Here is a 26,086-nt window from a genome sequence, read left to right on the forward strand (position 1 = left end):
CCATGAGAAACAAGATTCTCTGGTCTGATGAAACCCAGATTGAACTCTATGGCCTGAATGCCAAGCGTCACGTCTGGAGGAAACCAGGCACCGCTCATCACCTGGCCAATACCATCCCTATGGTGAAGGATGGTGGTGGCAGCACCTCAGACTTTGAAAATAGCTGTGCAGCAACGCTCCCCATCCAACCTGATCGAGCTTGAGAGGATCTGCAGAGAAGAATTGGAGAAACTCCCCAAATACAGGTGTGCCAAGCTTGTAGCGTTATACCCAAGGAGACTCGAGGCTGTAATCACTGCCAAAGGTGCTTCAACAAAGTGCTGAGTAAAGGGTCTGAATACTTATGTAAATGTAATATTTCCGTTATTTTCTATAAATTTGCAAACATTTCTAAAGTCCTGTTTTTGCTTTGTCATTATGGGGTATTGTGTGTAGATTGATGAGGGGTAAAAAAAACGATTTAATCTATTTTAGAATAAGGCTGTAACGTAACAAAATGTGGAAAAAGTGAAGGGGTTTGAAAACTTTCCAAATTGACTGTATATATCTATCTCGATCTTGAACAGGATTAACTATTTTGGATGCAATTTGAATGGAATTGATGGAGACAGAGGAAGACTGCGATAGAGTGCTTGCGTATGCACTGATTTAAAGCAATGATATTCAAGTGATAAAACTCTGCAGCTGCAATAAGAAAATAAGGTGACCCGGACCCCCAAAAGCCAGATGGAGATGTGTAAATTAGACGTGCATTCAGTCCTTATATTACTGTACCATAGGCTATGCTGCAGCAAATGTAGGCCTACAAGTCACAAGAAAAAAACGTTACCATGATGAGATGATGCATGTATTGTGAACTGCGTTCCTACTGAGTTATGCATGGTCTGTCCCCACCCTGAGCGTTGATGATTGATCATGCAGAGAGAAGGCCATAGAGAAGCCAGATTTAGACATTGCATATAATTTAACAGTTCCATTTCACTTCATGCTGTTCATATAAGTAATGTATTATTTATTATTATTTACCTGTTTCTCGCAGTTATTTATCCCAGGGAAAGGGAGTGGGTTTGGTGGGAAATCTCACTAAATCTTGGTAACCTGTTTCCCGTTATTCAACCCTAGTATCAAACGTTGTTAATAAGCAAGATTATATTCACTATTGATAAGACCTAAAAAGACAGTGAATAATTCTAATAAAATAAAACCACAACTTGTTCTAAATAGGCTATGTCTAAATACAGTTACAGACACCATAATTGCTCCCCGTGGGCTTATAATATTAGGCCTAAGACAACGTAGACTATGGGTGGTTTTACTCACATCCAAACTTTTCACAGGAGCTGGGAAAAAAATTCAATATAAAGAGAAAGGTGGGATGTCCACTCACCGTTACTGCTCCCAAATATATACAGTATATAGCTATAGCCTACCATCGCCGTTGATTTGGCCTACAAGCGGATTCAGCACCACGGACAGCGATCGGAATTCCCGTGATTTGACAGTTAGGGCTAACGGAGAAAAGTGGAAGATTCATTTTTTTGACAAAATTATCAACAAAAAAATTTGGTATTTTTAAATAACTATGTTCCTAAACAGGCTTCCTACGGTCACTGACACCTTTCATGCAATGGGCATTGCACATAATGAGTCCAAAGGGGAATGTCTGACTGTTTTGCTGCTTGTAAAATGTGTATATAACAATGCTGATAAGGCTCCTGTGTGCATCTCTGTGTGCGCCGCCTCTGGCAAATCAATGCCATAACCAATTGCGCTACCGCTAAGACCAGCACACACACACAGGTTCCTGTCTGTCTGACCCAGCAGTAACCCTGTCTGTTATGTGGACTGCTTGCCTGTCATATCTGACTGTCTCTGTATTTATCGCTCTCTACTCACACACACACATGCACGCAGTCTCTGTTCTCATATGTTCTACATTGAGGCAGCTTCCTGCTGTACACAGATGGGGATGGGAGAGTCGAGTACTGTAACTGTACACGACTGGACTTAGATTGGGCTGATAGTCACTGGGCTGAATCTCAGTTTTCTGCTACAGGGACATCTTGTGATGGTGTGTCTCTGTGATTCCTAGGTAACACATATAAATACCAGGCAGGGAACAAAATGAACGCCCTGCTGTGGTTCAAACACCTCAGTGCTGCCTGCCAGAGCAACAGACAACAGGTAACACTCACTCACTCACACTCACACACACACACTCACACCAACCAGCCCTCATGCCTTTTTCTCTCTCTCTCCAGGTCCCAGCCAATCTGATGTCCTTTGAATGAGGGCTGCTGGAGAGGACGGAACGATAGAGATAAAAGAGAGGAATAGGGGAAGAGCGGAGGAGAGTTAGTGACTCAGCAGCAGGAGCTTTCACTGCCATGACCCCTAAACTATAACCCCTGACCCCAGCCCCACTGCAACCCCACCTGCCACCACTGCCTTAACCTAAGGAGCCGTGTGTGTGTGTGTTGAAGCAGTGGTTAATATGGCTGCATAGACTACTGAATGAAGACCTACACCACTTCTTCTCTCTCGTTCTCTCGCTCCGTTGTTTTTGCCTGTGGACTATCAATCCTGTGGAACTATGGGATGTCTCCTCTCCTCTTTCTTGGATGCTTCTTAAGGATGGATGGACATGATTTATCCTTTATCCTTGTTTTCTCTCACTCCCTCTCTTCTTGACATACTGTGCTCTGGTGGAAGACAGACTGCCCTTTCTAGGGCTGGACTCTCTCTCTCTCACACACACACACACACACACACACAATACTGGACTAACCCAATGGAACAGGATTTCAAACACACTTTTCTTTATCACTCTTTGGTTCACAAACTCACACACACGACTCCGATGGTCTCTTCATACTTGACTTGAGTTGGGCTCACTAAACGGACACTTTTTCCACACACACACTCAGACGGGGGGAGTGAATGTGTGATTGGCCTGTGTGATTGCAGCATTGTAAACATTAAGGGCTCTGATTCTCAAATCTATTCCAGCAGAAACCACTCCCATGTCCTGAATGTCTCCTACTGTTTTATATTCCAGAGCCTCTCCTCACCGTGTGTGGTGGGCACTATATATGCTCGGTCACATCACGGGAATGATAAAACAAGACTCGAAGCTTTCCTCTATTCCACCTTTATGGACCCAGTTATATCTCTCATATAAACAGGCTTTATATGTTGTTCTCTCTGGACAGTTGTCTGTGCTCTGTCCACATGTTAAAGCTCGAGATTCACCAGAACACACATGTACACACACGTTGACACTAAAGACTTGAAAGCTGTGAAAAAGTGAACGATGGAGCAGTGTGAAAGATGGAGTGTTAACTCCAGAAAAATCATTTTATCTCGATTTCTTTTTTGTTATTGCTTGAACATAAGAGGGAGCTTCAGGTTCTGACCTGACCTGCTTTACAAATCTGAGTGTATGTATTATACACACAGACTGGCACACACACACACACACACACACACACACACACACACACACACACACACACACACACACTGCTGCAGACACACACACAAAGCTATCGGGAGCCATTCAGAATCCATTTGAATGATTATTTTGTTGTTTAGTGTTTCCTTGGTGTTATTTTGTTGGGGACGTATCAGCAGTATTACCCTGTAGATGACTTGCACATGTCTAGCTTATTTTAATTGTCTGTTACATTTCTTTTTTACCTTTCATTTTTGGCTTCTTCCTTTTTTTTGAACATTTTGTATCTTGTTTTTTTTATTTATTTTTGTCGTTTGTTTTCTCACCTATGAGTTTGTCACATAGGGGTACGGTACAGATCTACTACACTCTATTGCCTAGTTCCATGTCAGACTCTAGACCAGGGCTGTCCAACCCTGTTCCTGGAAAGCTACCATCCTGTAGGTTTTCACTCCACCCCTAATCTAGCACACCTGATTCTAATAATTAGCTGGTTGAGAAGCAGGTTAGTTACAACTGGGGTTGGAGTGAAAACCTACAGGAAGGTAGCTCTCCAGGAACAGGGTTGGAGACCCCTGCTCTAGACCCTTCCCCTGGTCCCTACTCAGGGCATCTTCAATTAAAGCTATGGATAGGTGTAAGCAAGTTGTTGATGACTCCACCTAACCCTCCAATTGACTGAGAGAAACTTCCACCATATTGCTTACACCTATCCAGTCCTTTCAGATCTGTGAACAGTTAAGGAGTACGAGCTAGAGGGAGGGGCTAACGATTGAAGTGGACCCTGGCCAGAGTGTGTATGGTTTGGGACTCGATCCTGAGTGTGTCCCACAGGGGTGTGCCAATGTACCAAACACACATTTTTATTCAGATTTGGGAGCAAGTGTTACAATTAGAACAAATGAAATGAATACGTTCTTGGGAAAGGAGAAAGGATGGTGTAGTCACATTCTCATACTACTCTCAGAAAGGACTTTATTTACTAGTGGTTTATCTTGCATTCTCTCCTGACTGTTTACGTCGCAACCTGACAGTCAGGTTAGGTCCTGACTTGTAACAATGGTTTACTTCTCCCATCTGTTCATATCTGTTTGTCTGTGAAGTTAGCATGTCTATTGTCTACACACAGAGGTCCAGCAAGTTAGCATCACTTTCCTCACACCTCAAACTGACACTATGTACTCTAGCAGCAAGAGACTCCAACTCCCATGGGCCAGTGCGGCAACAGTTGTCGTATGTCCTGTAGAGGCTAAGCTAATGGGAGAAGGTAGAACTTATCCCTACCATTGATACAGTGTCAGATATGTATTCACCCCCTAATGGTTAAGATTGGGGTTGGTGTAATCTGATCCTAGATCTGTGGTTAAGGGCAACTTCTACGTATTCCATTTCAGGCTCATTTCCGATGTGCTCTACTCCTCAGCGCCCAGCAGTTATCCCACACACAGCTACAGCATCAGCTATAGCTCCATTAATAGCTAGACTCCAGCAGGGCTCTGTCATACACAGACTATTGGATGAGGAAGCCAGAGAAAGAAAGAAAGGAAGGAATGAGAGGGGTAGCATTACAGTGGTACAAAGGGACAAGAGAGGAAGGTAGTACTACAGTATGAGTGTGTAAAAACCTATTTTCTAACCTGCTAGTAAGCATTAGACGGGTAGAACCTCATGGCTGCCATTTCCTCACTGTTGAGCAGTGGGTAAAGCTGTATAGAATGTGGTATAGCATATTCTGTGTGGAGTGTTTGAACAGGGAAGGATATAGTAGAAATAGAAGGGTGAATGGAACTCTGATGCAACAGGAGCTGTACAGAGAAGCAGTCGGACTGAAGCAGCCCACAGAAGACCAGCAGAGGAGAAAGTAGTCTGTTTCTCTCTGTTCTCCTTTTTTCCTCTCCCATCTCGTTTCCTCTCACAGACCTCTCCTTCACATCTCTCTCCCTTGGACATAGAGGGCTTCAATGCTGAAGAGAGCGAGAGATTAAATTGCAGACAGGAATGTAGTGTCAAACAGGGCTGAAGTGAGTGATGTGGATGCCTATACTAGTGTCACATGACTATTATAGGGAAGGGTTAGGAGTGTCCTTGAGTTTTTACAATCTGTTATGGTTGGCTTTTTGTTTCTGAGAAAAATAAATGTCAAAAAGGTTTGTTTGTTTTTGAGGTTTCCACATTGTAACCAGAGTTTACACCGTTTCCTTGTCCATGTACAAATACACAACCAGCTGTGTATATTTACTGTCTTGAGTGAAGATGCTTTTTGGATTTGTCTGCAGCGTTAATTTGTATTTTCCTGAGAAATCATTTAACAGTTCAGCTGAGGTGACTGGGTGGTTTACATGAGAGGGGGGTGTCGTGGTGTTATATGTGTGCTGTAGGGATGGAGAAGAATGCCCACAGCTCAACGGTAAACTTAATCCCCTTTAAATCCAAACTTTATCCATTAGGGAAAATGTAAAACTGACCTTAGATCAGTTTCTAGAGGAGACATCTACCTACTCTATATGGCTCAGTTTGAGAGTGATGTTTATGATGTGTTGAAGACGTCACTTAGCTCTGTCCATGTCCCATGACCTGTGGGGTGTGTCCATGTGCTATCCCTCTACCGCCTGTACTCCGACCCCTAGTGAGGACCCACCCATGTCACGTGACCTGGGTTTGCACTATGACCTCTGAATTGAGTGATGTGACCTGAGTCTCAGCCAGACAACCAATAAACACACTGCCCTTTTTATACTCTGCCCTCTGGTTCGCTTTCATTTATATAAACATGGTTTCAGCTAAATGTGGTGTGTGTGTAGGGCCAGGAGTTTCTACTTACCACATAACCTGTTAAATGTCCTGGACAGGGCATGTTGTTAGGAAAAAATCATATGTGTATGTGTGTGCTTAAACTAGTGTTAATACACTTTAGGTACGGATTGATCTATAATCTTTCCTAGAGAAAAATAAACCTACTTGAATTGTTGAACTGGTGTTATGGTTTTTCAATTGACGGTCTCCATAAAATAAACACAACAATTTAACTCTCATTGAACTCCCTTCTCTGAGTGACCTATCTTGTAGACCTAGTTAGTCATTTCATGCGCTTTAGGGGGATTGAGTGGCGACAGTGTTTCTATTAAACCCTGGGCAATCTCTGTGTTGTGTAGGACACTGGAGAACCCAGGCAGAGGCTGCATCTCAATCTAAAGTGGCATTCTTTCCTTATTTCCTCTGTCAACAGGGATCTGAAAACACAAGACTAGTGAAAGCAATAAGGGGTACTGGGAAATGTCTTTCACCTGTCCAGTTCTTCTTTCACTTAGACTATTGAGATGCAGCTTCTGCCTGGAGAGGCTAATGTAGACTACTGACATGAAGCAGAGGAGGGCATTTTAGATTGTTGACATGCAGCTGTGGATTCCACAGTGTTGACCTACTGAGAGCAGGTATGTGCAGCTGGACGGGGAGGGGGCTTCTTGGGTGTGTTTTGGTGCTCAGCAGGAACTATATGTATGACCCTAGAAGCCCCCTTACACACACTTGGTCAGAGCGGGCTACGAAGACATGCTTTGTGCTGTGTGCTGGCATTGATTGGGCCATCAATGTCTTGGCTGTATTCCGTGTGTGTGTTTGGGAAAAACGGCTGTTTTGAAACCCCAGCTGAACTTAACTTGTTGCAGTGATTAAGACAAGCCTATAATGGTGACACTACAAACACACCCCAGGAGACCTCTGTTGGGCAGGCAGTTTTATGCACACACATGATCCATATGCTGTAATAGTTAACACACCACACACAGCATGTACTTTAGATCGTTATGCTATAATGGTTCACATCTACAGAGATGCATGGTTTACACGTACACCACCACGCACACATCAGATCTGAGATCTCTAGGGTTTACACAGACCTCTCTTCACAGACCTCTCTTCAACCAAGGTGTGCAGGATTTATTGAGCTGCAACCATTTTTACTGGGAGACTCTCCCTAGGGAAGTAGGCCTATGTCGCTTGTAACGCCAAGGTAGTGGGTTCGATCCCCGGGACCACCCATACACAAAAATGTATGCACGCATGACTGTAAGTCGCTTTGGATAAAAGCGTCTGCTAAATGGCATATTATTATTATTATTATTATGTCTGCTTCCATTTTGAAAGGAAGGTTATGCAGTGATGTGCATTACTTCTGTGATAAATGCATAATGATGACTGTTCATTATAATACAACAGCGCAACCTGGTGTCTAAATCGAAACGTGACATTAAACCCCATGATGTTGAATACATTTAGTCTACAATTAAATAGGTCCTGGTCACTTTAAGATTTAGGTGGCGGCGTGCTTGAGGAAATGTTTCAGAAGTGTAAACGCCAAGCTAGGAGGAATCGAAGGAAAGGAGAGCAATGCCCTTTTTGACAGCCTATTGGTGAATACACAGTTCCACACAAAATACCAAGCAGACACTGACTGGTGCAGTGTCGTTTGACATCCAGTAACGTAAGCTGTAATCGTAAAAGGTAAGCCATTTATCAGACTTACCAGCTAGCTAAAGGCACATCTTTACAATTAACGTAGGCAAGCTAGCTATTCATTAATCATATTCATAGATACTTGATAATGACTGATGTTAGTTTGCTCGCTAGGTAGGTCCTACTACTACTAGCTTGTTTGCTAGGTAGGTACAGTACTAGCTAGCGCTTGTCAGCAATCTACGCGAGCTTTGATGTGGTAAATATCGATGCAGTTCGTCAACTATCACTATAACTAGCTAGGTACAGTAACTACGTTAGTACTGTAAGTTACTGCATTGCTGGAGCTTGCTAGTTAGAACCCAAGCTAATATATTAAAGGTAGTTAGCGTCTAGTATGAATGGGCTACGTCGTTAGCTACAGAGTAGATGGCTACCTAGCTGTGGGCCACAGTTTCTAAACCATACTGTAACGTTACTGTCTTTGTGTGGGCCTTTGCTATTTCCAACCAACCAACCAACCAACCAACCAACCAACCAACCAACCAACCAACCAGCAAGTTAGTTAGAAGGCTATCTAGCCTATGTTGTTGGTCCCATGAAATACCGATTGTGTGGAAGGCAGCTCGAGTCATTCCTGCCTGCGTGGCCACCGCTAGACAGATGTTTAACTTAGCCAGCTAACGTTAACGTTAATTCACAGGTTGTCCTCAGTTTCTGGTATGCGTTTTTCATTCATTTTCAGCAAGACGGTTTCATGTGAACCAGAATCTGGTCTTACAGGAGGCGTTGTCGCGTTGATATGGCGATTCATATCAACGTCTCCTGTAAGACCAGATTCTGGTTCAGTTTCATGTGTATATGTTGGGCTTCCTAAGTGAAGCTTTCAAGTGAGTCCTTTAATTTGAAGGAAACATGATTGCTGTTGTTGATTATGCTTATTCCAGCTGACTGTCACACAACCTGTTTTGGAAAAGTTTTTGTTGGCTATGATGATTCTGTGACATTGACAGTGGCACTTCGACATATTTATGGCAAGGACATGGTGCTCAAGTCATTAGGTAGGACAATCTGTACTTTGAGTTGTGGAGAGCTTAAATAGTTGGATACTGTTGTAGTATGCTTATGTTACTTAAGATGGCATATCCATTGTTATACAGGCCCATTGATTTGCAGGTAGTTTGCATATTTGCCCCAAATAGCACAACAACCCCCATCTATGGACATGACATCTGATCAATATCTTTGTCCTGAAAACACCCATTACCTACCGATCAAAACATCCATTTCAGCTGAACCTGACTTTATCCTTATTCATAATGACTCAAATTCCATTTCATTACATTGAGCCATTGGACAATGCCTTTAGCCTTGTGAGGAAGATAGCCCTACGCTGCCCAAATGCTCTGTCTAAATGCAAATACGCCTCGCACCCGATACAGTTTTGGAAACAATTGGAACTTAACTTTCATATTCATATAAAACAGTATCGCAAGGGAGGATTATTAACGTTCCGAAACGTTACAACAGAACATTCGGATTGTTGTTCTCTGATCCAGCTGTCATCCATAGGGCTTTGATTGAGAACTCAAGTTCTGGAGAGCTAAGCCTGCCTGACTGTCTGTATGAGAGTCTGAGAGAAGCTTAGCAAAACAATTTAACTCCTGTCCATAGTTAGTCGCGAAACGTGGCAATGCCATCAATTGTGTAGGCAACGCCACACATATTTACATCGGAACAAAAAACAAACGTCCCTTGTCTATCACGAATGTTGAATAAAATTATATTTGAACTTACTCTACAGATTTATCCGTGGTGTTGTTCCTTCAGCTGGTTGACATGAGACAATGTCCACAGGAAATTATTATTAAACCGACTTCTTAATGGCGGTCTATGTGTTTGGCAATCAAGACAGAAGTACACTGAACAAAAATATAAAAGTAACATTTGCAAATATTTTACTGAGTTACAATTCATATAAGGAAATCAGTCAATTTAAATAAATTCATTAGGCCCTAATCTATGGATTAAATATGACTAGAAATACAGATATGAATCTGTTGGTCATAGATACCTTAAAAAAAAAAAAAAATTACATTATTTATTTTGCTCATTTGCACCCCAGTATCTCTATTTGCACATCTTCTGCACATCTATCACTCCAGTGTTAATACTAAATTGTAATTATTTTGCACTATGGCCTATTTATTGCCTTACCTCCATAACATACTACATTTGTACACACTGTATATAGATTTTCTATTGTGTTATTGACTGTACGTTTTGTTTATTCCATATGTAACTCTGTGTTGTTGTTTTTATCGCACTGCTTTGCTTTATCTTGGCCAGGTTGCAGTTGTAAATGAGAACTTGTTCTCAACTGGCTTACCTGGTTAAATAAAGGTGGGGAAAAAAATACAAAAATAAAGACCATGTGGAGGTCCTGGGCTGGCGTGGTTACACATGGTCTGCGGTTGTGAGGCCGGTTGGACATACTGCCAAATTCTCTAAAACGACATTGGAGGCGGCTTATGGTAGAGACATGAACATTCAATTCTCTGGCAACAGCTCTGGTGTGCATTCCTGCAGTCAGCATGCTAATTGAACGCTCCCTCAAAACTTGAGACATCTGTGGCATTGTGTTGTGACAAAACGGAACATTTTAGTGGCCTTTTTATTGTCCCCAGCACAAGGTGCACCTGTGTAATGATCATGCTGTTTAATCAGCTTCTTGATATGCCACACCTGTCAGGTGGATGGATTATCTTGGCAAAGGAGAAATGCTCACTCAGGTGATGTAAACTAATTTGCGCACAATTTGAGAGAAATAAGCTTTTTGTGCATATGGAACAGTTCTGGGGTCTTATTATTTCAGCTCAAGAAACATGGGACCAACATTTTACATGTTGCATTTATATTTTTGTTCAGTATACATGCACGTGATGCATGCATACTAACGGGTGTTTACATGGTTTTGCGCATGTGTAAGAAATTTCAACTTCAGTACCCGCGCTCTACAAAGTTGGGTAAAACAATTAGGGCTGACCCCATTTAGTCGACTGGTTGATTGTGTGGCTGTTGGTCGACTGATATTTCTTTACTTGAGCAGTTGCAAATATATCCATTGCTGAGGCCACAGGGATGGCACAGTCCATCACTCTAAGACATGTGATACTGAAATTGTATATGGTTATATTATGTACAAATAATGGTGCAACACTAATAAATCTATTTTATAACAAATGCGCTTTCTCCCGCACTGTCCGCGGTTCTGAAACAATCTTCAGTGCGCAGTAGAATTGGCACCTTTCCCTATGTTGCTATGTGCACAATAGCAAAGATAACCAGCATATTGGGATTGAGAACAATGCGGTGGAGGCAGCAGAGATGAGGAAACAGCCTTAGCCTAATTGTCTAAGAAAATTGAGGAGAGAGGAAACCCAAACTTAATTAGGTATATAATCAATAGCCTAACTGTTAAATGTGCCTTGCTTTATAAATTTTCCGTATATATCTACAGAAATAAGTCATATCTTGCTTCTGTTGCCTGTTTGAGTGTTTGTTTAATAGCCTACTGATTCCGTGAGCACCAAGCCTCATGCAATTGCAAAATGTCGGATAAGGCAATTTCACAGATTTGGCTGTTTTTAGTCTTTGATTTGCTATAATAAAGGGTTTCCTTTTTTCTTTTTCTTTTTTAACAGACTGGTATTACTTATCATTTATTTAGTGATGTTTACACTGTTCCAAACAGGCAGAAAAATAATTGTGTAATCTAACGGCACCTGTTTGTCACACATAATATGGACACAGCTCTCGTTCCTATACCCTCCTTTTTCTTGGTCTCCTTCTTATTGTTATTATTACAATTATTATTATGATCATCATTATAATAATAAGTCATGTCGTTATCATTAGTAGGCTTTGTATTAGTAGCCTTGTATAACCACCATAAAGCTGTAAAGCTGACTTTTGTGTATGTCCATTACATGAAATCCAAATAAAAATCTATTTAAATTACAGGTTGTAATGCAACAAAATAGGAAAAACGGCAAGGGGGGTGAATACTTTTGCATGGCACTGTACATGTTTCACGTAAAGAGAGCAAGGGTTGAGAGAATAGGGAATGTTTTTTAAAAACTAATTAGGAATTTCGGTAACAACTTTTCAGTCAGAAACAAGTAAGAAACGAAATGGCTGAAAATGATGTTGCATCTTCAGCATGGACAGCGCAATAAACACTTACTGTGCTGTAGTGCCTTTTCGTTACATAGGGGGTGTGTCTATATATGGAAAAATAAGTTTAAACATTTCGACCAATCGATTGGTCGAAAGAAGAGGACGACTCTCGGTCGACCAAGATTTTTTTTTTTGTCGGTACAGCCCTAAAAAAAAATACTTTGCTGTTCAAATGTAATTTTATTGAACATTCTGGCTTGTAAGGAAAATTCCCACGATTTTGCAGTGCTTTGTTTCAGACTATATACCAAGAATTGGTATCTAAGTCTGAATGATTAAATCCATAGTATGTCTACAGTGTTAAATTGATACGGCGTCCATCAGAGTGTACCGCCAACAGCAGAGTCACTATCAGTCGATACTTGTAAAAATGGCCATTTATTTAATGCTTGCCTTGTACCCATGTTTGTCCTGTGTAACTGTGTTCTATTCTTTGGATGCTGAAATCTGTAGTTTTTGATAAAAGCTTAAATCTAGGTGACGTCTGTCAAATTGCGCCGCATAATCCACTGTTTTCCAAAGTTAGTGACTTCAAACGTGCACCACCCCCTCAATACTTTTATAAATATCCATTATTTAATGCTTAATGTGTACCTGTGCTTGTTAGAGTTTTCAGTGGGAGCTGGAATCCATAGTTTTTAGGGATCTAACGATTCATCGATAGATAACAATAACCTAGCAAATTCCCTAGGGTTTTTCGGCATGCAAAATTACTTGTAGATCAATGACTGTCAACACAGTTACAGTGCCTTCAGAAAGTATTCGTACCCCTTGACTTATTCCACATTTTGTGTTACAGCTTGAATTTAAAATGGATCAAATTGAGATTTTGTCACAGGCCTACAAACTATACCCCATAATGTCAAAGTGGAATTATGTTTTTAGAAATGTTTACAAATGTAATTAAAAGCTGAAATATCTTGTATTCAACCCCTTTGTTATGGCAAGCCTAAATGACTTTAGTAAACATTTGCTTAACAAGTCACATAATAAGTTGCATGGACTCACTCTGTGTGCATTAATAGTGTTTAACATGATTTCTGAATGACTACATCTCTGTACCACACATGCAATTATCTGTGAGGTCCCTCAGTCGAGCAGTGAATTTCAAACACAGATTCAACCACAAAGACCAGGGAGGCTTTCCAATGCCTTGCAAAGAGCATGGTGAAGTTATTAATTACACTTTGGATGGCGTATCAATGCACCCAGTCACTACAAAGATAGAGGTGTCCTTCCAAACTCAGTTGCCGGAGAGGAAGGAAACCGCTCAGGGATTGCACCATGAGGCCAATGGTGACTTTAATGGCTGTGATAGGAGAAAACTGAGGATGGATCAACAACATATTAGTTACTCCACAACACTAACCTAAATGACAGAGTGAAATGAAGGAAGTCTGTACAGAATACAAATATTCCAGAACATGCATCCTGTTTGCAATAAGGCACTAAAGTAAAACTGCAAAAAATGTGGCAAAGAAATGAACTTTATGTCCTGAATACAAAGCATAGGTACGAGGCGGTAGACGGTAGACATACCGCAGCACAGCCGTGCTAAAAAAGTATTTTAGCATGCCCTCTCGTGTACAATTGCTTTAGTCGACACCGGTTGGTGTGTAGCAGCGTGGCATGGTTATATCCATCAGGTGAGGTAGTTCCTGCTCCCAGGACTGCCACACATAGAGCAGCTTGTCGGTAATGGGTTCATCCCAGCCTGTCTCCCTTCTCTACAGTGTCTGTAGCAGCACCTTGGCCCTGGTGGTTGAAGGGGATGATGTAACCCAAAGGGTCATACTGGCTGGCTAACACTCTGTAAACACTCCGCATGGTGGGCTCAGAACAGGGTACAGGACGGTGCTTTGATCCCAGGGTATCAGATGGGCAGTGCCAACGGAGGCCGAGGGTACGCTCCAGGGGGTCAGCCTTGTCCATAGTGAGCCAGAGCTGGCAGCTCTCTGACCTGGCCTCCGTGGGCAGATGGGCCACCACCCCGGGAACATTGCTAGCCCACTGCCTGATCTCAAAGCCCCCTGTGGCCAGCAGGGCTCTAATTTTGTCCAGCAGCTCCCGGGCCTGCTGTGAAGAGGAGAGAGACGGCAGACAGTTGTCCACATACAACGCCTGTTCCACTGAGGCCACCACGGGGAATGGTAGTGTCCTTACCACTGGGAATGAGGAGAGCAGCTGGGTCCTGGACAGCCCAGCCCAGCTTGGTATGGACCCCCACAGGCCCCCCGGGGGCCCCATCCGCACTGTCTCAACAGGAGTGATGAGGTGTGGGTTGTCGGAGCCTATAAGCAGGCCAGGGCACACCCTGCCGAAGGCATGCAGTGTTAGCGACAGTGCATGACTGCTCGGCCATGCCAAGCTGACCAGCAGTGAAGGCCCCCTGGATTCTGTGCTTCCTGCGGGGGTTAGCAGAGGCAGCCACCTGGAAAGAGACAGATCCAACAAGTGGTACTACCTCCTGCTGGATTGTCTTGAGTGACATAACCTCCTCCGGCCCAGTGAGGTTCAGTTGGGCCACTGCTGAGGGGAGGATGATGGTCCTCTCAAAGCCATCATCCAGGACCGCTTAGGTATCCAGTGTTTTGATGCCACTCCTCAGTTGGACAGGCACCACCTTCAACATGACCCGGCTGCAGCGGCTGGCCTGGCCCATGTAGATTGTTGTCCTGGAGGGTGTGCTAATGGTGAGTACACTCTTGTTACCCTGTTGTGAGGCCCCATGTAAGGCATTCAGGTGCATCTCCCCACATGTGCCACAGGGCTTCTTTAGTGTACAGTCACTGTCTTTGTGTCCCCGTCTGCATCTGAGACACCTGCCCTTCTGTTGGACCCAGGAGGACCGCTGTGCAGTATTCAACTTGGAAAAGTCAGTGCAGTTATTTAAGTACTAATCCTTAGTCACAAAAGGGGCAGAAAGGCTTAAACCTGTCATTAACCGTGGTCTGTCCTTTGTTAGTTCCACTAGGCTTATGCTCTACCGTGACCTGGTGCACACCAGAGAAAGAGGGTGCTGCTGGGCCTTCTCTCTGCGCTGCACAACCAGTTGTTGTGGTTGACCATTATGCAGTTGCAAGGCTTGCATAGCCCAGTGTTAAGGACACCAACTGTATGTTAACTACCACTGCCTCTCCCCCAGTGGATCTATACAGGCATGTCGAGAGACTGGCAGATGGACTCTCTTCCCTACAGAAATGAGCGCCTTGTGACCCGCTCTAAACAAGACCATATGGCAGTGGACATTCTTGAGGCTAAGACTGTTCATGTGCCAGTGGGTGGTGTGGAGCGTTATGCCACCCCACTGCTGAGAAAAGGGGGGGTGGCCCTTACCTTCAGGTCCCCCCTGAGGCTCTGATGCTGCTGCTGAGCAGTACAGAGCGCTGCCTGGCTAAGGTCTCCACAGACAACACAGCAGTGGAGAGGGGATTGGGAATAAATAATAAATAAATAAATAATATGCCATTTAGCAGACGCTTTTATCCAAAGCGACTTACAGTCATGCGTGCATAAATTTTTGTGTATGGGTGGTCCCGGGGATCGAACCCACTACCTTGGTGTTACAAGCGCCGTGCTCTACCAGCTGAGCACAGTGGGCACAGTCTCTATAGCAGGCAGCTCCTGATGACCAGCGGGGGCTGAGAACATGACGTGTCCCTGCCTGGTCTCAGTAGCAGCCGTGAGAGAAGAGGCAGCTTCCTGCTGCTGAACTCCATAAGACCGTCCCATATCCTCCACTGCAACCTGTCGGAGAGGGCTCACCTGATTGGAGGAAACCCGGAATCTGGTCTGTTGCAATAGGAAAATCAGACCCTCTGTACTCGATATTGGCAAAACGTGCTTCCTGTACTCCATACAACATAGTCAGCGATGTCCACGGCGCTGCAACTCCCTGGCACTCTAACGTAGGAGTAAAATACACCCGCTGGGTTGTTGGGGATGCAGCCCCACCTGGTGCCGAATAGTATTCCACAGGTGGAGGTGACACCGCGGAAGCCCCTGCATGTCCCGGGGTGTAGGTATAATCTAAATGTGATGGCGCTGAGGCTCAGGGGGCATCACTGACTGGGGGGAAACTGGTAACATAGTCCCTCAGGTACTCTAGGCCTCCTGCTCCGGACCACACATGGGCTGGATTGCAGGTCCTCTGCAGAACCGCTTGAGGTTGCCATATTATGTCATTATCAGTAAGCCACAAATCCGGTGAGCGCAAGGACCACTTTGTGAGGTAGAACCTCCAGAATAAGCTGGCCTGTGGCTTCACTGACACCTATCTCCTATTAGAGAGACGAGGCAACCTCCAGAGTATTCCAAACAGATTACTTTATTGACCTATTACAGATGGGAATTACATTTACATCATTTAGCAGACGCTCTTATCCAGAGCGACTTACAAATTGGAATAGGTCTAAAACAGAATAGAAACATGGAATGAAGGTATGATAAATACAATAATTACAATATACACTACCAGTCAAAAATTTGGACAGCAACTCATTCAAGGGTTTTTCTTTATAATTTTTTTTTTTACATTGTAGAATAATAGTGAAGACATCAAAACTATGAAATAACATATGGAATCATGTATTAACCAAAAAAAGTGTTAAACACATCAAAATATATTTTATATTTGAAATTCTTCAAATAGCCACCCTTTGCCTTGATGACAGCTTTGCACACTCTTGGCATTCTCTCAACCAGCTTCATGTGGTAGTCACCTGGAATGCATTTCAATTAAGTGTGGTGTGCCTTGTTAAATGTTAATTTGTACAGCTCAAATAAGCAAAGAGAAATGACAGTCCATCATTACTTTAAGACATGAAGGTCTGTCAATACTGAAAATTAAGAACTTTGAACGTTTTCTTCAAGTGCAGTCGCAAAAACCATCAAGCGCTATGATGAAACTGTCTCTCATGAGGACCGCCACAGGAATGGAAGACCCAGAGTTAACTCTGCTGCAGAGGATAAGTTCATTAGAGTTAATTGCAGCCCAAATAAATGCTTCACAGAGTTGAAGTAACAGACACATCTCAACATCAACTGTTCAGAGGGGACTGTGTGAATCAGGCCTTCATGGTCGAATTGCTGCAAAGAAACCACTACTAAAGGACACCAATAAGAAGAAGAGACCTGCTTGGTTCAAGAAACATGAGCAATGGACATTGGACCGGTAGAAATGTGTCCTTTGGTCTGGAGTCCAAATTGAAGATATTTGGTTCAAACCGCCGTGTCTTTGTGAGACGCAGTGTGGGTGAACAGATGATCTCCACGTGTGGTTCCCACAGTGAAGCATGGAGGAGGAGGAGGTGTGGGTTGCTTTGCTGTTGATAGTGTCTGTGATTTATTTAGAATTCAAGGCACACTTAACCTGCATGGCTACCACAGCATTCTGCAGCGATACGCCATCCCATCTGGTTTGCGCTTAGTGGGACTATCATTTGTTTTTCAACAGAAAAACGACCCAAAACAGTGATAGAGAGCTGCATCAGATGACCTGGTCTCCGCAATAACCCGACCTCAACCCAATTGAGATGGTTTGGGATGAGTCGGACCGCAGAGTGAAGGAAAAGCAGCCAACAAGTGCTCAGCATATGTGGGAACTCCTTCAAGACAGTTGGAAAAGCATTCCTCATGAAGCTGGTTGAGAGAATGCCAAGAGTGTGCAAAGCCGTCATCAAGGCAAAGGGTGGCTATTTGAAGAATCTCAAATATAGAATATATTTTGATTTGTTTAACACTTTTTTGGTTACTACATGATTCCATATGTGTTATTTCATAGTTTTGATGTCTTCACTATTATTCTACAATATAGTAAAAAATTAAGAAAAACCCTTGAATGAGTAGGTGTGTCCAAACTTTTGACTGGTAGTGTATAGGCTATACAGTACCAGTCAAAAGTTTGGACACCCCTAGTAATTCAAGGGTAACTATGTATACTGAACAAAAATATAAACGCAAGATGTAAAGTGTTGATCCCATGTTTCATGAGCTGAAATAAAATATCCCAGAAATGTTCCATAAACACAAAAAGCTCATTTTGTCCACAAATGTGTTTACATCCCTGTTAGTGAGCATTTCTCCTTTGCTAAAATAATCCATCCACCTGATTTAAACAGCATGATTATTACACAGTTGCACCTTGTGCTGGGGGCAATAAAAGGCCACGCTAAAATGTAAAGTTGTCACACAACACAATGCCACAGATTTCTCAAGTTTTGAGGGAGCATGCATTTGGCATGCTGACTGCAGGAAGATCCTGAGGCCCATTGTTGTGCCATTCATCCTCCGCCATCACCTCATGTTTCAGCATGATAAAGCACCGACCCATGTTGCAAGGTTCTGTACACAATTCATGGAAACTGAAAATGTCCCAGTTCTTCCATGGCCTGCATACTCACCAGACATGTCACCCATTGAGCATGTTTGGGATGCTTTGGATCGACGTGTACGACAGCGTGTTCCAGTTCCCACCAATAGTCTCCCGAGTGGCGCAGTGGTCTAAGGCACTGCATCGCAGTGCTAGCTGTGCCACTAGAGATCCTGGTTCGAATCCAGGCTCTGTCGTAGCCGGCCGTGACCGGGAGACCCATGGGGCGGCGCACAATTGGCCCAGCTTCGTCCAGGGTAGGGGAGGGAATGGCCGGCAGGGATGTTGGTAGAGCATGGTGTTTGCAACGCCAGGGTTGTGGGTTCGATTCCCGCGGGGGGCCAGTATGAAAAATAAATACAAATATGTATGTACTCACTAACTGTAAGTCGCTCTGGATAAGAGCGTCTGCTAAATGACTAAAAATGTAAATGTAATATCCAGCAACTTCACAAAGCCATTAAAGAGTGGGACAACATTCCACAGGCCACAATCAACAGCCTGATCAACTCTATGCGAAGGAGATGTCGCACTGCATGAGGCAAATGGTGGTCACACCAGATACTGACTGGTTTTCTGATCCACGCCCCTACCATAAAAAAAAAAAAGTATCTGTGACCAACAGATTCATATCTGTATTCCCAGTCATGTGAAATCCATAGATTAGGGCCTAATGAATTTATTTCAATCGACTTTTCCTTATATGAACTGTAACTCAGTAAAATCTTAGAAATTGTTGCATGTTGCTTTCATATTTTTGTTCAGTGTAGTTGGTGGTACACTTTGATGGACGTCATATCAATTTAACGCCGTCCGTAGACATACTATGGACAGGAGTTAAAAAATGTGGCAAGAGGAGCCCTGCTCTCTGTCCTCCTGTCGTGGGTTTTTTACCCCAGCTCAAACCTCCTCTGTTGGGGGAGATTCCTTTATCCCTGGAGCTGTGGAGCAAGACTGGCGAGGGTCACTGCGACAGCCTAAAACAGACTGACTGCAGGAGGGGACAGATTTCAACATTAAAATGAGAAAGATAGAGATTGGGGGGGAGGTCAGGGAGTGATGGATGGATCCTTTAACTATTCTGAAGAAGAGAGTGGGAGAACAGACAGTAGGTTAGGCAGGGTTTGATGTTGTCAGTAAAGGGATGGTTTAAAACCAAGGATGTGGACCCAGGAGTCAGTCAGGTTTGTCTGGTTAGGGGTGTGTCTCTCTAAGCCACAATGACACATAGATTACTCTGTTATGAACTGAGTCCAATAATAATACATTAATTCTTCGTGCTCCTGTCTATCATGTGCCTGCCTGGCGGGTCTGGGGCATCTAGTCTCCTGCTGTTCCTGTCTATATGTCTGTCTACATTTTCGTATTGATATCAAACTGTTTTTCATCTCTAATGTCCTCTCTCTGTCCTCCCCTACTCTCTCTACAGGGTGGTTGCTGATACATTAGGGACCAGGACTAGCTGCAGGTCTGGTGGTGAGACAGCGATCCATACCTCCTGCCCCGCTAAATAGTGTGTGTGAGGGGGGAGGCGACTGGAGGGGGAGGCAGGTGCCATGCTCCAGGGGTGAGGCGGGGGAGAGGGGGACACACACAGGGCTCAGTGGTGGTGGGTGAGGTTGCCGAGGAGATGAAGTTGAAACAGCGCGTGGTGTTGCTGGTTGCCGTGCTACTCCTGTTAGGGCTGGCCAAACTCTTTCTGCTGGATGGAGGAGAGGGGTCCGCAGCCAGTCGACGAGACCTCAGAGCCTTCCGCAAGGTACGGCTGTCTTTGTGTGTGTCAATGTTTATATCTGTGTGTGTACTGTACGTGTGTGTGTACTTGTGTCATTGTGGCTTAGAGAGACACACCCCTAACCAGACAAACCTGACTGACTCCTGGGTCCACATCCTTGGTTTTAAACCATCCCTTTACTGACAACATCAAACCCTGCCTAACCTACTGTCTGTTCTCCCACTCTCTTCTTCAGAATAGTTAAAGGATCCATCCATCACTCCCTGACCTCCCCCCCAATCTCTATCTTTCTCATTTTAATGTTGAAATCTGTCCCCTCCTGCAGTCAGTCTGTTTTAGGCACTAGTGTGCTGTATTAATGTTGATGTCTGTGTGTTACCAGATGGAGGCAGACCTATCTCTCTCACGTGGTGCCCGGCTAACACAGACCCTCCAGTCTCCGTGGGAGGTGGCAAGCCAGTGGGTGGGCCCCAGGGAGGTGTACCCTGAGGAGACCCCTGAGCTGGCAGCCGTCCTCTCCGCGTTGGGCACTGCCCGAGTGGAACGGGCAGATGTGGGCTACAAGGGCACCCAGCTCAAGGCTCTACTAGTACTGGACGGGGGGCAGAAGGTTGTCTTCAAACCCAAGAGGTGAGAGAGGTAGAACACATACATACACTGTCCTCTGGTTCTCTGCTGCTGAGCTGTACTCGTGAAACGTGTGTCCTTGTTTTACTCCAAGTCTGCATCTATCTGTGTGTTCATGTTGTCTGGTTTTGTTGGGTCAGATTAGGCACAGTTTACTCTGTGGCTTACGTAAGAGGATAACTCTTTCAATCACTCCCTCCCTCTCCATCTCTCTCTCTCTCTCTCTCTCTCTCTCTCTCGCCCTCTCTCTTTCCAGGTATAGTAGAGACTATGTGGTAGAAGGAGAGCCGTATGCTGGTTATGACAGACACAACGCAGAGGTGGCAGCTTTTCACCTGGACAGGTACACACACACACGTATCGGCCTAATGCATTAAAATATATACATTTTAGATTTGGGATTGGCCATCTGGATACTGGTGTTGCTAGTGGTATGTGACTGTCTGTCCTGTGTATCTATCTGCTGTAGGATCCTGGGTTTCAGGAGAGCACCCCTAGTGGTCGGGAGGTTTGTCAACCTGAGGACTGAGATCAAACCTGTCGCTACGGACCAGCTACTCAGTACCTTTCTAATGCAGGGTGAGACACACACACACACACACACACACACTAGAGGGCTCTTTTCAGTCCCACCCATAATGTTTTCTTATAGACGTACCACTCCATATAAAGTTGATAAGATAATGTTGCGTGTCTGGGTTCAAGCTGCAGTGGGCTGGATCTCTCTCTAAATGGAAATGGTTAACCTTGTTCTCTTCCTTTCTTTGTCTCTCGCCCTTCCTCTCTCTCCAGGTAATAATAGTTGTTTCTATGGGAAGTGTTACTACTGTAGAGAGAGTGAACCGGCATGTGCTGAGGGAGAGATGATGGAGGGATCGGTAACTCTCTGGCTGCCAGACGTCTGGCCTCTCCAGAAACACAGACACCCCTGGGGACGCACCTACAGGGAGGGCAAACTGGCCAGGTAGGGGTGTGTGTGTGTGCTTATATGTTAAAGTCCTACTCCAGTCTCCTTTTCACCTCATTTAATACCCGGTTTACTTAACAAAAAATCTCAATAGGTGGTCCAGGTATCCTCATGACATGGTACAAGTGTGTGTGTGTGTGTGTGTGTGTGTGTGTGTGGGGGGGGGGGGGGGGGGTTCCTCTTTTTGTTCTCTGTTGCTCCTCTATTGTTCCTCAAGCAGGGGGGTAGGTCAATGACATCATATCAGACCATCAGACCAACTCCTTGAATGCCCTATTCCTTGAAGTTTTGCTCAGAACATATTTTTTTACCTTAAAAGAGAAGTTATGTTTTTTACAACTACTGTAAATCTCAATTCTTTATGTAGATCCCATGTTATAGAAGGGTCCAGACACCTTTTTTGTGATTTCAGTTGTTTTTGAGAAACTCACCCCAAACAGAAAATGACTTCCTCATCGTCGTTGTGTAGTATGGGGGTCCTGAAAAAAAACAAATAAAGGGAATATAACGTTGCGGATAAAGTTCGGAATGACACAATTTCATGTGTACAACATCTAAAGACCTGCATCACTATACTGAGATTTTGTGTTTTTGGAGCCTTAATTCATGTTTTTTCAGGCCCCCCATACTACACAACGACGATGAGGAAGTCATTTTCTGTTTGGGGTGAGTTTCTCAAAAACAACTGAAATCACAAAAAAAGGTGTCTGGACCCTTCTATAACAAGCAATTTACATCCAAAATAGAGATTTGGTTGTAAAAAATAACTTATCCTTTAAGAGAGCGGCAGGTAGCCTAGCGGTTAAGAGCGTTGGGCCAGTAACTGAAAGGTTGCTGGTTCAAATCCCAGAGTCGATTAAATGAAAAATCTGCCTATGGTACTTAACCCTAATTGATCCTGTAAGTTGCTAAATGACTAAAATGTAAATGTTTGTTTACATTACTGTTCTTATACTTGGGATATCTCTTTTCAAAAGGAAAGGTTTTTAAAAAATGCTTTAACTGTGTGTAGATGGGAGTATGACGAGAGCTACTGTGATGCAGTGAAGAAGATGCCTCCGTACGACGCCGGTCCCAGACTGCTGGACGTCATAGACACGGCCATCTTTGATTACCTCATCGGCAACGCCGACCGACATCACTACGAGAGTTTCCAAGACGATGGAGGAGCCAGCATGCTCATCCTGCTGGATAACGCCAAGAGGTAAACACATCAGCTAAGTGTGTCCTAGGGCAGTGTTTCCCAACCCTGGTCCTCCAGTAGCCCCAGCAGTACACATTTTCATTGTAATCCTGGACAAACACGCCTTATTCAGCTCCTAGAGGGCTTGATGATTAATTGACAAGATGAATCAGGTGTGCTTGTCCAGGATTACAATAAAAAGGTGTACTGTTGGGGGAACTGGAGGACCAGGGTTGGGAAACACGGTCCTAGAATGTGTGTGTTATGAAAGTGTGTGAGGGTTTAACTTGTCTTCAGATGCATTACTATGGTGTTTTGTTGTTTGCAGTTTTGGGAATGCAGCTCTGGATGAAAGAAGCATTCTGGCCCCTCTATATCAGTGTTGCATGTGAGTAGACACACACACTGAAAATACCAACATTTCCTCATGGGAATCACAACCCATTTCTAGTGTTTATGAACAGTTGTTTTCTCTTTCTCTCCCTCCATTCCTCCCTCCCTCTGTCAGGGTGCGTGTGTCTACGTGGAACAGGTTGAACCTGCTGAGGGCAGGGGCTCTGAGTTCAGCCCTGAGACAGGCCCTGACCTTTGACCCCATTAACCCCGTCCTGGCCGAGCCCCACCTGGCTGCCCTGGACAGACGGCTGTCTGGTGTCATAGCAACCATCCAGCAGTGTGTGGAGTCGCTGGGCCCCGACAACACACTGATAGAGGACCGCATGATCCTGCCACACACCTAGAGAAGGACAGGAGAGAGGGAGGAGGGAAAGGAGAACCTGTCTCGCCTCGATGGAGAGAGGGTTGAGCCATGGGAGGAGGAGCTGGATGATAAACCCCTCCTCTCACGGCCCCCCAGAAAGGATTAGGAAATGACCCCAGCAGCAGGAAGTGACTTGATAAAGGACTGGGTGTTGAGTCCTCTGTGGTGTCCTCTATAAACTGTTCCCCTCCACACTAGGACCTACTGGATACGTAACTGTTTCCCTGACGTCTCCTCTCCCACACACACACACACACCTTGTGCCAAAACCTCTCCGTCCAGTGTAAAGGAGGGAACCAAGGCCAAAGGACTCAACCCAGAGACACTCAGGATAGCAGGGGTCGCTCCCAGGGCCATACCCCCCCCCCCCCATCTGGACACAACCCCCCAGTGAAATCTACTGGACAGACAGCGGAGAGAGAGACTGGCTAACTGACCATGGGGGGCAGGAGGATGATTTTGGGATCAGTCTGTGATTGTGACTGACAAACAGATGTCTGTATCCAAAATGCCACCCTATTCCCTATATAGTGCAGAAGTAGGGAAAAAGTAGGGAATTGGCTGCCATTTCAGATTTGCTCGACGTGAGCAGAGTCTGACAAGTGACTATGGATGCATGTCAAATGGTGCTCTATTCCACATATATTGCACTAGTTTCGGCCCCAGTTTCTCAGACCCAATTCCTGTTCCTGGACTAAAAGCACTTTCAACAGAGATTCTTTATACATGCCATAAAGAGATCAATGGAACGCAGACTGTGGGGGATAGAAAAAGGAAGCCGTCATTGGTGCCCATTCAAAAAATCTGATCTAACAAAGTTGATATTCGTCAATTCTCTCATGATGTACACTGAATGTAGAAAACATTAGGAACATCTTCCTAATATTGAGTTGCACCCCTAAGAACAGCCTCAATTCGTCGGGGCTTGGACTCTACAAGGTGTCAAGCATTCCACAGGGATTCTGGCCCATGTTAACGCCAATGATTCCTACAGTTGTCAAGTTGGCTGGATATCCTAAGGGTGGTGGACCATTCTTGATACACACGGGAAACTGTTGAGTGTGAAAAACTCAGCAGCGTTGCAGTTTTTGACACACTCAAACTGGTGAGCTTGGCACCTACTACCATACCCCGTTCAAAGGCACTTAAATATTTTGTCTTGCCCATTCACCCTCTGAATGGCACACATACACAATTCATGTCTCAATTGTCTCAAGGCTTCTTTAACCTGTCTCCTCCCCTTCATTTACACTGATTTTAAATTGGATTTAACAAATGACATCAATAAGGGATCATAGCTTTCACCTGTGTTCACCTGGTCAGTCTATCATGGAAAGAGCAGGTGTTTTGTACATAATTTGATTACTAAAATCCGATGTAGATATATTTGGCTGTTTTCACTGCATAACATTCATAATATTCATAATATGCTAACTCCCGTTTGTATAAACTGGTAGCATAGCTAGCATTTAGAAATTGGTGGTGGTAGTTGGAGTCTTTTGAAGTGTAATGCAGTTGATCGGTAATGATGATATGAACATGTATTGGGGTTGACATCCATACCAGCATTATACTCTGATTTTTACCCCAACATAGTTTGAAATACACATATAACCACATACAAAATTTGATGGCCGGCAATGAGGAGATTCTGGATCTATACTCCACGGAGGGACGCGTGTGGCATTACCATTGTTTTGGTCGAGTTCGATTGATGTCTTTACCACATGTATTGAGCATGCTTTTTTTTTGTCTGTGATTAGACTTTATCTGGGTCCCAGAAACTGGCCTTTGGGGCTCTGGTCAGAACTGGTGCACTATTTGGGGAATAGAGGCCATTTGAAATATGACCAGTGTGTACATACTGAACTAACTGTTGAATAGCATAACTGAGAGTATAATTATGAGAATTATAATATTAAAGAAACCTAATTTAGTGTCATGTTTGGATGGTGTGTGCGTGTAAGTTTTTGCGTGTGCGTGTGTCTGTGCATGAGTCCAGTGTTTCCCCTAGATTGTTATTTTTTTGCAGTGGTGGAAAAGGTCACCGGGGGGGGGGGGGGGGATAGTTGTTTTTATAGAAGGACTGTGAGAATGTATTTTCTTTTTAAAAGACGTTCTACTCTAAAATGAATGAAAATCGAATTATGCCGACACAATCTATCTATGATTCCCCCCCCCATTAATGAGCCCAATAACATATTGCAAAAAAAGAATGATTAGGGCTGACTCTTTTACCATAGCTTATACATGGCACCATACCATATTATCAGGCAGATGTGCTATTAGCAATAAGCAC

At 44.1% G+C, this 26,086-nt stretch overlaps 2 protein-coding genes across 3 annotated transcripts in view; both read left to right on the plus strand.

Moving 5' to 3' along the window:
• LOC311148477 (ras-specific guanine nucleotide-releasing factor RalGPS2-like) overlaps positions 1 to 2,376 on the plus strand; it is a 131,968-nt gene extending 129,592 nt beyond the window's left edge. Inside the window, exons 19-20 of the mRNA XM_084185453.1 lie at positions 2,093 to 2,184; positions 2,262 to 2,376. Of these exons, the coding sequence (XP_084041579.1) occupies positions 2,093 to 2,184; positions 2,262 to 2,291 (122 nt within the window). The 3' untranslated portion in view covers positions 2,292 to 2,376. The remainder of the gene's footprint in view (positions 1 to 2,092; positions 2,185 to 2,261) is intronic.
• Positions 2,377 to 7,809: 5,433 nt separating this feature from the next.
• LOC311149059 (glycosaminoglycan xylosylkinase-like) lies at positions 7,810 to 25,729 on the plus strand. Of its 2 annotated transcripts, XM_084186162.1 has the most exons (10): positions 7,866 to 7,954; positions 19,945 to 20,274; positions 20,633 to 20,880; positions 21,134 to 21,220; positions 21,347 to 21,456; positions 21,670 to 21,841; positions 22,463 to 22,510; positions 22,857 to 23,048; positions 23,356 to 23,415; positions 23,536 to 25,729. In XM_084186162.1, exons 2-10 carry the CDS (start codon positions 20,146 to 20,148, stop codon positions 23,765 to 23,767), a joined length of 1,278 nt encoding a protein of 425 aa, XP_084042288.1. In that variant the 5' UTR covers positions 7,866 to 7,954; positions 19,945 to 20,145; the 3' UTR covers positions 23,768 to 25,729. The 2 variants fall into 2 exon arrangements, with proteins under 2 accessions (XP_084042289.1, XP_084042288.1); XM_084186163.1 differs by lacking the exon at positions 22,463 to 22,510 and having other exon boundaries at positions 7,810 to 7,954.
• Positions 25,730 to 26,086: the final 357 nt, after the last annotated feature.

This window comes from Coregonus lavaretus (assembly GCF_964263955.1).
Source record: "Coregonus lavaretus genome assembly, chromosome: 21".
Lineage (NCBI taxonomy): Eukaryota > Metazoa > Chordata > Actinopteri > Salmoniformes > Salmonidae > Coregonus > Coregonus lavaretus.